General features: G+C 33.7%; 1 protein-coding gene across 1 annotated transcript; it reads right to left on the reverse strand.

Annotated features, from left to right (window-relative positions):
• Positions 1-1,875: 1,875 nt before the first annotated feature.
• Positions 1,876-9,562, reverse strand: LOC127561311 (olfactory receptor 10R2-like). Its single transcript, XM_051996593.1, has 2 exons — positions 9,539-9,562; positions 1,876-2,838 (listed from the first exon to the last, which is right to left on the reverse strand). Exons 1-2 carry the CDS (start codon positions 9,560-9,562, stop codon positions 1,876-1,878), a joined length of 987 nt encoding a protein of 328 aa, XP_051852553.1.
• Positions 9,563-11,767: the final 2,205 nt, after the last annotated feature.

The following is an 11,767-nucleotide window of genomic DNA, read 5'->3' on the forward strand; positions in this document are numbered from 1 at the left end:
ACAGCAATGTCACAAAATGAAATCTATTTAAAATTATTGTTTGTTTTAGATAATTCTTATTGAGGTCATCACCATCCATCTAGTCACCTAGTGGCATCTTTGAGTTTTCTATTTTACCCATATAATATGTTCAAGCAGTGGCCTGGTTTTGTTTCTAACTCTCTAACACCCCCAACTTCAATTTCTTTCTCAGCATCAACACTTTCACCACCTCGGTCCAGGTCTTCACCACATCTTTCTTGAACTATTGCATCAGTCTCAATTCATTTGCCTGCTTGAAATCTCTCCCCATTTCAATATATTTCCTTATTCCTGGTAAGGTATTTTTTAAAGCACCCATATCACCCTCTGCTTATTAAACTCCTGGTTCCATGTGGATTCTAAAGTCAAATATAAACTCTTCTATTTGACATTTAAAGGCCTTTAGGACCTGCTTGCAACCAACCTTTCAAGTTTTACCATACCTTATACTATTTCCTGCCTTTGCAATGCAGTCAAGTTAACTTTCTTCCTGTTCCTCCCACTCATACAAAAAACAAATATAGCACTCAAAAATATATGATAGCATCCATTAAGCAGAAGTGTGTAAAGAAAGGGGAAAAGATTTATATTGAAAATTTTTTGCTGAGGTAAAAACATAAACAATTTTTATATTTTTTTTCATACAGTAAGTATCTATACAGAGATGTGTAACTCCTGTTAAAAAGCCATTATTTTAAGGTGACTGCTATGATTTGTTTTTGATTACTATATTGCATATACTTAAAATTTTAATATAAAAAATCTTCTATTTGGCTAGCTAAATTGGTAAAACTAATTGAAAAACTACTTATTTACAAAAGACAATTATTTAAACATCCTTCAAGATATTTGTGAGAATTTTTCAAAAATAATGGATGACATTTAATTAATTTCATTGATCACTGATATCACTAAAATATTATTGAGAGTGATTAATGGAAGAAAAAGATTTTCCATGACTGTTCCCTCCTCAATTTGAAATTTCCTTTGGCCCGGCAATCTTCTTCTCCAAAAATCTTAACTTTGAAAAAAGTATCAAGTCAGTGAAATCTTTTGTTTCTTTTCCAGTATTGCTTTTAATTTTCTTGACTTCACCACCATTCTGCCTCTGTTGCCTTCTTGTCCTGGAAACTCCTTCTCAACCTGACATATTCCCTTAAAACTGATTCCTCTTCTCCAATTGATGAATTCTTCCTGGATCTTCCACTTTAATGAAGAGCCTAGGTAAGTCATCCTTCACTCTTCTCTCTGCCTAACTTTTGACTGTCCAGACTTAACCACAATGTCTTCATATTGGTATTTGCTCCTTCACCTTGCTTTTCTGCTCACTTTTATGTGCATCTTCCTTTATTAGTATATAAGCTCCTTGAAATCAAGATCTATCTTAATTTTGCTTATATTTGTATCTCTAGGATTTAGTATGGTGTCTTTCATATAATAAGTAATGAATAAAAATGCTTGCTGATTATTGATATATATACATAATCAATAAAATAAAATACTTAAGTAATATACAATTCATCTTCATTTCATTCTTTTTAAATTTCTATTTTATTCACATTTTATATTAAACATAATATGTCAATAAATATACATATGTTAGGAATTTGTGCTCAAAAAATTTACTTATAGAAATGTGAATAAAAATAAAAGCTTGAAGAATACTCATCTACACCATATTACCTCATAATCCATTATGCTGCTATCTATGATAATCATAGTTGACAGAATTATTTTAATCCCTATACAAATTTTAAAAGTATTCATCCCTGGAAGCAGCAGCAAATTCACATCTCTGTCAAAACAAGCAATATCTTTAGTACAGCTATTTATCCACAATTGTTGAGTTTGAAATTATATGGTTTTTAGGGAAAACCCTCCCCAACTGATCACTTTCCGAATGGCTATTTGGACATCCTTGTTCCGTAAACTATAAATCAAAGGATTCAATAAGGGGGTGATAATGGTATAAGTCACTGTCACCAGTTGGTCTTTACTTGATGAGATCCTGGAGGGCCTGAGGTAGACAAATGATGCACATCCATAGTGGACTACAACCACAGTAAGGTGAGAGGCACAGGTAGAAAAGGCCTTCCGTTTTCCCTCAGCAGATGGAATCTTTAAGATAGTACTAACAATGAAACCATAAGAAATGCAGATGAAGGTCAAAGGGAAAACAAGCACCAGGACACCACAGATGAATATGACAAACTCATTGATAGAAGCATCACCACAGGCAAGGTGAATAACAGGTGAGATATCACAGAAGTAGTGTTCAACCTTGTTGGAGTTGCAAAAAGGAAGAATGAAGACCAAGGTGGTGCCCACCAAGGAAATTAAAAAGCCACTTAGTCCACAAGTGGCTGCTAACAGTCTGCAGACCCTCCAGTTCATGAGGATTGGGTAGCGCAAAGGGTGGCAGATGGCAGCATAGCGATCATAACCCATCACACCAAGTAGCAAGCAGTTGGAAACACCAAAGCCAAGAAAAAAGAACATCTGGACAGCACAGCTGATGAAGGAGATGGTCCTGAGCACAGAGAACAAGTTGATAAGCATCTTGGGCAGAACAACAAATGTATAACAGGTTTCAGAAACAGAGAGGACCCCTAAGAAAAAGTACATGGGGATGTGGAGACTATGCTCCAAGCAGATAACAGTGACAATAGTGATATTCCCACTGAGGATGAGTAAGTAGAGGCAAAGAAAGATAGGGAAAAGTACAAGCTGCTTTTCTTGGAGATTAGAGAAGCCCAGCAACAAGAATTCAGTAATAGTGGTTTGGTTCTCTTGAGGAAGTTGTTCCCAAGGAATAATCTGCAGAGAGGAGTGAGGGAAGAAAAGTATGCTCAATCCTGTAAATGAATGAAGTTTAGAGTCTTCATTATGAGTTTTCCAGATAATTGTCTGTAGCATAGTTTATTTTAATAACTGCTTAAGGAAAAGGAGGCAGAGAAGAAATAAGTTCTATATACTAACAAAGGGAAATCTAGCTGCAATACACATGGACTCAGGGCATCACTAAGAGATAGTAACCAACAAGACAGCAAGGAGAATAGTCATGGAGATAGATGGACAGATAGATTGATAGATGAATGAATGGATGGATTATTTCTAATAACTAAAGTTTAGCAATGAAAAGAGAATATTTATTGAGATAGTTGTCTTCAAGTATTTTAAATATTGTCACATGAAAGGCAATTTAGATATATTCTTGACTCTAAAAAACAAAATTTGGAGCAATCCATAGATGCTGAAGAAATAAAGATATCAGCTTATTATAAGGAAAGAGATTCCTAATAAATCTGTAAACATAATAGAGATAAATGTAAAGTCCTACACCTGAATTCAAAAATTCAACTTCAGAAGTACAAGATGGTAGAAACTTTAATAAACAGTTGTTCTCTGAAACAAATGGACATTTCAGGGGACTGCAAATGCAATAGGAGCCAATAATGTTATATGGCAGCCAAAAAACCCCATTCAATCTCAGGTGTTTTAAAAGTGGAAGAGAATTTAGAATGAGAGAGGTTTTAGTTCTGAAAGTGTTATTCTTCCTGGTCAGATTTCATCAGGAATTTAGGATTTAATTAATGGTGTCATTTTGGGAAGGACAGGAACAATATGAAGTATTTCAAAAGAACAAATAGAGTGATCTGGAGGAGGAACTGGAGATCATTGCTTATAAAAATCACCCAGAAAATTGGGAAGATTTACTTAGAGAAGAAAACATTAAAGGAAATAGTGGTAAATGTCTTCAAACATTTGAAGTGATATATTTGGAAAGGATCTTAGAGCACATCAAGTCCAATTTCTCTCCAAATTTAGGACATCCTTCTACATTCTACCAAAGGCAGATGGTACAATGGAAAGGGTGTTAAACCTAGAGTCAGAAAGATTAGAGTTAGTTCAAATCTAGTCTCAAATATTTATGAGTTAACCTTGGTCAAGTCACTTAACTTCTCTTTACCTCAGTTTCCTCAGCTGTAAAATGGAGATAATAATAGCATCTACCTTGTGAAGTTATTGTGAGGACAAGATGAGATATTAGTTAAAAGTACTTAGCACAGTACCTGGTAAAGGGTGGTTACCATATAAATGTTTATTCCTTTCCTCCTTACCTGGTGTCTCATATGGTCATATAATCTTTCCTTGGAAATAGATAATGCTATCTTTTCCTCTCTCCACATCACTTATTCGAGTATTAGCAGATGTAAGGTAGAAGTTGATCTGTTTACTCTATTTTTCATTTTAGTATTTTTCTACCTGTGCATTAATTTTTATCATTGATATATTAATAATTTTGAAAAGTTTAAAGATTATATAAATACTATTTATTATTGCTATTACTTTTCTTATGACTATTATTTTGGCTCTAAAAATTGGAAGTTTGATGATATATAGAAATATGGTTAATTCAACAATGATTCCCATATTAATGGCAAATAATTTTTGCCTTAAAGTATTTTAGGTTTTACTCACCATGTCAATAGTTTTCTGATTCATTTCTTAGATCCATTTCCAATTCTGATGCATAGGCCTCAAGAATTTTTGATTTATACATCTTTGACCACCATCATTATTCATTTCCCAACATAGTTTTTTATTGTTCTTCCCAATGTGAATGTTTTCTTTGAAGTCACTGGACACTAAATTATATCTTTATTTAAAGAACTTTGTCAAATTCTTTGAAACATTTTTCTATTTGGTGAGAGGGTGGGACAATGATTGCAAGAAGGTTAAATCTAACCAACAATCTAAGAATGTTGGTTTTTTCTCATATTTTTCAATACATGAATATGTTATCATAAAATGTAAAAATATTTTTTAGGTAGGAGCATGCAAAAAATGGATATGGGTGGGATTTGGTATTTTAGACCATACTATAGACCCCTGATCTACTTCTTCATACATTGCAATGAATAGTGGTGCATAAGAATAAGAAAGAGAATAAAGTCAAGAAATAGAAAAAGAAAAGAATAAGCCAAGATCATGCATTATTTCCAGCAGAATATGCCAATATTTCCATCCAAATAAATTTAAAATGATTCAAATCAAATTTTGGAATGACAGAGCCAATCTCAAGTGTCATAGTGAGACACTTCTTCAGTCTAAGACAAATTAGAAAATTGGCATCAAGACATCATACTTCAAGAAATTATCAAGAAAAACTGCTCTATTACCCTAGAAACAGAAGATAAAATAAAATTGAAAGAATCCCCTCATCATTTCCTAAAAGAAATCCCAAAATAAAAACTCCCAGGGATATTATAGGCAAATTACAGAGCTCTCAAGTCAAGGAGAAAATATTGCAAGCAGACAAAAATAACCATTCAAATGTATGCCATTCAAATATCAAGATCATACAAGGTTTAGCAGCTTCTACATTAAAGGAGTAAAGGATTTTAAATATAAGATTCCAGAAAGCAAAAGAATTAGGATTACAACCAAGAATAATCAAACTGACAATGATCTTTGGGGGGGAGAGCGGAGGGGAAAAGAGAAAGAGAAAGAGAGAGAGAGAGAGAGAGAGAGAGAGAGAGAGAGAGAGAGAGAGAGAGAATAGATATTTAATGAAATAGAAGGCTCTTAAGAATTACTGATTAAAAGACCAAAGCTGAATATAAAATTGGCATTCAAATGCAACATTCAAATAAAGTATAGAAAGGTTAATAAGAAAGAGAAATCATAAGAATTCTATAAGATTAAATGGTTTACTTCCCATGTGACTCCTTAGCACTTTCTCACCATTATAGTAGTTAGGAGAAATCTACATAGAAAAAGAGCTTGGGTATGTGTTGATTATATTGAATTAATCTCAAAAATACATGAAGGAGTGAGAAAGAGGTTGCACTGAAAGAAGGGGGAAGGGTGAAATGGATGGAAAAATTTATCTCATAAAAGAAACATGTAAGAAATAACTTTCATAGTGAAGGGGGAAATGGAGGGAGATAAGCTATGTTTGAATCTCATTCTCATCAGAAATTATTTGAAAAGGAGAGAATATATATATATATATATATATATATATATATATATAATACATATCCAGTTGGTTATAGAAATCTATCTTATCCAATAGGGATAAAAGATAAGAAAAAAATAAAGAGGGGGATGTGATAAAGGGGAGGGACAATTAAAGAAGTCAGTAGTCAGATAAAAAATAAACTTTTGAGGAGGAACAGAGTAAAACAGGAATGAGAAGGATAAATGGAAGAAAATAGGATAAATGAAAACACATAATTAGTAATCAAAATTGTGAATATGAATAAAATAAACTCCTCCATAAAACAGAAGCAGATAGAATGGATTAGAAAATAAAATCCAACAATATGTTGTTTACAAGAGACACACTTGAAATAGAAAGACAGTCACAGAGTTAAAATAGGTGACAGCAGAATCTATTATGCTTCAACACAAGGAAAATGAAAAAGCAGGGGGAGCAAGCATGATCTCAGATAAAGTAAAAGTAAAAATAGATCTAATTAAAGGAGATAATCAGGGAAACTACATTTTACTAAAATATGGCATAGACATAAAATAATATAAAAAAACTTACAGCAAGTTTCGGATTAAAATTTCAAATATGTAAAGAACTAAGTCAAATTTATTTTTTTTAAAGAGAGAGTCATTCCCTAATTGATAAGTAGTCAAAGAATATCAACAGATAATTTTCAAAAGAAAAATTCAAAACTATTTTCAAGCACATGAAAAATGTTCTAAGTCACTACTGCTTAGAGAAATGCAACTTAAAACAACTGGGAAGTATCACTTCATGCCTTGTCTGATGTGTCATGTGTGACAAATGCTGATGAAAAACAGATAAATCAATGAACTGTTCTCCATTTTGGAGAACAATTTGAACCTATGCACAAAAGGCTATAAAACAATGCATACTCGTTAGCCAGCAATATCACTTCTAATTCTGTAACAGAGGTGGGGAAAGAGAGAGAAAGGGAGAGATGAAAAGAAGAAGAGAGGGAGGACCTTTAAGTACAAAATATTATAGCATCTTTTTTATATAGAGGCAAAAAAAATGGAAAAAATGAAAACTGATAGAATGCTTATCAATTGAGAAATAGCTGGAAAAGTAGTGATGAGAAATGATGACGCTATAAGAAAAACCTGGAACGATCTTATGAAGTGATGCAAAGTGAAGCAAGCATTAACTAAAAGATCATTGTACACAGAAATAGCAATATTGTAATGATAATCAATTGTGAAAAACTTGGCTATTCTAATCATTGAATGATTTAAGAAAATGTCAAAGGGCCCATGATAAAAAATACTTGGCACCTCCTAAGAGAGAGCTGATGAAATCTGAATGTAAAATGAAGTATACTTATCTTTCTTTATTGTTCTTGCTTTTTTTGTTGGCATGGCTAATATGGAATATGTTTTGCATGATATGTGTGCATGTATAACTGATATTTTCTTGCTTACTTCCTCAGTGAGTGAGGGCAAAATGGGAGAACTGAAAGAATCTAGAACTCAAAAGAATTTTTAATGTTAAAAATAACTATAATTTTAAAAAGATAATAAAAGTTAAAAAATATTGTGCACAATTAAAATATCTGCAACTTGGCCAATAAGGAAAGAGGGAAAACAAGTAGGCTATTACAATAGCCTTCTAATTAGTCTCTCTCTGGCATTTCCCTACGCCAGACTATTCTCCTCATATCTGCCAAAGAGATTTTCCTAGAACACCAATTTGACCATGTCAGCCTCTACCCCTTCTCAATAAATTCTATGGTTATATCTTTTAAGATGAAGTAGAAAATCCTGACAGTTAAGCCCCCTACAATCTTATCATTCAATACAGAAGTTAAACAAGTTAACAATTACTCTTTAAAAAACCCACTATGTGCAATAAGTGACATGATTGGCAAATCTCTCAACCTCTGGACATGCTACAGCCTGTCACTGAAGAAAACAATCTAGTGAATTTACTCATGTTTTGGCATTAAAGATCGTCTCAAAAGGACTCAACATGTTCCCTCTCAACACACTATGCTCTAAGTAAAACCTTTCTTTTCCAATTCTTATGGATTTCTAATGCCTTCCTCCTAGTTCAAATGTCACTTCCTCCAGGAAAACTTCCTTGACCTTCTAATGTGAAGTGATTTCTCTCTCCTATGAATACATATAATCTCTTGGTTTTTTGTTTTTATACTTTATAAATAAAATAAATTTTAAAAAATATTAGTAATGATGTTCAAGCTTCTCTGATCAACAAAATAATTCAAGACAAGTCTCAAGGAAGAGAGCATTTATATAGCACTTTTAAGGTTTGCAGAGTTTTACATATATTATCCCATTTGATCCTCACAACAGCCCTAGAAAATAAATGCAATTATTATCCCACTTTATAAATAAGGAAACTGAGGCTGAATGAAATTAAGTGAATTGCCTAGCATCCCACATATAAGTATTTAGGATAGGATTTGAACTCAGATTCCAGACCCACATTCTATTCACTGTGCCATCTAGCTGCCTTGAAATATTTTACAACATAAAGCCTTGTATATATGTCTTTGTGCAGGTTTTATCTATTTTAACAACTATTAGGTCCTTAAAGGTAGATATTAGGTTTTATGTATCTGTATCTTCTGTGACTGGGAAAGTACTTGGCATTAAGCAGACTTCCACAAATATTTGTTGAATGAATAAATGAATGTTTGCTAGTTTAATTCTATATTCCAATCCTATCATTTCTCCTTACTAAATCTGGAAGTATCAAGTTCTTAGTTACTAAAATGAGGAATATATGGACTCTAATATCACTTCATATCTAAATTCTATAACATTTTACCTTGCCTTCTAGTCCCCAGACTAATGACACTAATGAATGGGAGAGGAGAATTGAAGGCTCCCTCTCCCAGGACTGCTGCTTTGTAAATGTATCACCAACTATTTTACATAAATCTCTTGTCACTTCAAAAAGAGAGCAGGCTTCCCAAAGACAGATATAAGATCTTCTATATGTATTATGCCTTGTAATTCAATTCAGATATTAAATTTTATGAATAATTTATTCTTAAATAGAAGTTTGGAGATCTTAAACAGGATTTTCCAATCCATCATCTCATTTTATTGTCTCAACAATCCAATTAGGAAGGTATTATAATTCTTTACCAGGAATGGTTTGGGCTAAGTTGTTGCTGCAACCTCCTTCCAACTCTAAAACTCTGAATCTATGTTTCTATAATTCTATGATCTCCATTTTACAGATAAAGTAACTGATAAGGCCCAGAGGATGGAATGACTTGCTAATGCTTAGACTATTGCTAAATGTTAGAAGTCAGTACAGAAACATGAATGTTCTCACTCAGTCCCAGATTGTTCCCATTCCATTCTAAAGTCTGGAAACAAAGATGCTTATTCAGTGAATACAACCTCCTTAATGTTCTGAAACTAGAAAGGATAAAGTTCATTTTTGTAGATGACTGATTACTGATAAATGCGCTAATATTAAAAATACCATCAAGGAATTCCTTAATTCACTGGGCCCTCTTACCTCATCATAACTCTGGTTCTTCATCCTGGATACTGGTGCTGTGGTAAAATCATCCACAGAGTAAGAGGAGAAAGTGAGATCCAAGAGAGCAAGTTTTTCTAGATGGGAAGAGAATCATGTTATAAATACAATTCTCCATTGTCTTTACCAATTCATTCCCTTTTGAATATAACTTAAGGCACTAGGATAGTTAGGCAACGAGTGGGGGAAATACCCTTACTGGACATTCCAGATCAGGGGCTAGGCAGAAGCTATCTCCATTCAAATCGAGTTAGCATGACTAAAAGAAGAATGCAGAATTGGGAGAGGAGGGAATGAAAGGAAAGAGAGCAGTCTGAGGCAGTGATACTTTTATATACAGAAATGAAAGCACTGTAAGTGTATAAGTAGTTTGGAAGAAAAGTTGTGAGAGGCACTGATGAAAAAGAGGTCAATAAAGCAATTTACCTGAAAGATGAAAGTACGGGTGAGACAAAGGTAAGAAAAAAAGATAGCTATCCTCTGAGTATCCTCTGAGTACAGAAGAGGTTCCAATAGAGATACAATTAGGGTTGACTTGGTCCTAACTTCCCTATGTCTATCCAATGGTTGATGGAATACAATGGCTTCTTTGTGACCTTTTCAACTGCTGTACTGCCTTTCTTACTTTTCTGCTTTCCTCCCACCTTAGCTCCATAATCTCCCAGTTACCCTTCCCCAACCCTCCAGCACTTTATGCTTTTTAAGCATTTTATGCTTATTTCTATCACTTGCTACCTCATTTGCTTCCACTTATTTGAGGAATGATTATGGAAAAGCAGATTATAGTTTTGAAGAAACATGAAGTCAACCATGAAATGAAGAGACCAGTGGTTAGGTTAAGTTTTGATGACCTACTTCCCATAGTCAGTAGTCATGGTCTGCCCTTATAAAAAAATAAACTCTTCTTTCCCACAAAAGGAACTCCAAAATCCTGGATCAGATTCCACATTAAGTATAAGTATTCAAGCCCATTAGCTCTACTGTCATATTTCTCAGATTCTGCTCCATCTGTTCCAAGGATCTCCCAAATGACATTCTCCATAAGAATCTTCACTTTCCATATGCTCTGGGGATGCCTCCATACTCCCTGGATCTTATGGTCTCAATGAAAGAGACCAAGATCTTTCCCAAAATACTCATATTCTTCTAACCCCACCATACTTTTTATTGTGTAGTCCCTTCAGCTTCCTCTCCATGGACATTCCTCCAAACACTTGTCCCAATGAGCATTATTAGTGGACTTTTCTTTCATCTCTTTCACAGATGTGGCTCTGAAGCCCTTATCAGAAATTTCGTTTCCATGACCCTAGAGGATCATTAACATACTACATTTAATTAAGTCCTTCCACCTTTGGATGGAATAACTTAATAGAGTCCAAGGAGTCTGGAACACTGAGCTTAGAGATCTATGACCAAGATAAAGAAATGGGTCATTCAAAGAGAGAATTTTCTGATCTCCTCCCCAAGGTTCCCTGTGGTCTTATTAAGGACTTAGCAGCTGGTGAGGACCTTCCACAGAAACAACAAATTTTTCTCTCAAGTTTCCTTGCCCACAACCCCTACTTTTTCATTCTGAAGCCTAAATATAGAACTTCATTAATTGGTCTCTGTCACCCTCATCACTTCTCCTATTTCCTGTTTCTGTATCAAAGGAAAAATGAATTATGAAGAATCATAGAAAGACAACTTGGACTAGTAAATATAGAAGGGACTTTACAACTATGAAAATTATGGACAAAAGTAAAAAAGAGAAAAAAGTAGGAGTATGTTTATATGCTACTCACAAAGGAATCCCCCCCCCAATATCAATAATAATAAGTTCAGAAAGGCATCCCTCTGAGTAACTTATGGCATTTCTCTGGAATGGCAGGTTACTGACTTAATGATCCATCAGACAATCATACCCAAATTCAAAACTCAAAAGAACATGACTTAAAATCTTAAGAAATTTTATGTCTAATAACAAATTTTATTAATCATAACTCAGGACTAGATAAATTATTTTTATTCTCAGGAAGTGTCAATAAGCAATACAAATTTACCAGAATTCATGCACATTGGAGATTTTGCTTAACAATTCTTTCTTTTTCTTGTGTTTAGCCTTATCAATTGCAAAGACCAATTATTAAACAAGCTTCTTAGATTCTTAGTAAACGCATTCTTTGTTTGGGAATTCTATATCCCAAAAACCTCCTTTCTCAGGGCTGA

Source organism: Antechinus flavipes, chromosome 4 (genome assembly GCF_016432865.1).
Source record: "Antechinus flavipes isolate AdamAnt ecotype Samford, QLD, Australia chromosome 4, AdamAnt_v2, whole genome shotgun sequence".
Classification (NCBI taxonomy): Eukaryota; Metazoa; Chordata; class Mammalia; order Dasyuromorphia; family Dasyuridae; genus Antechinus; species Antechinus flavipes.

Excerpts from the sequence above, each read along its gene's own strand:
- LOC127561311 (XM_051996593.1), bottom strand. The coding sequence starts at position 9,562 with ATGAAGAACCAGAGTTATGATGAG. Across the intron at positions 2,839-9,538 it reads AGAACCAGAGTTATGATGAG|ATTATTCCTTGGGAACAACT; the intron begins GTAAGAGGGCCC and ends TCCTCTCTGCAG.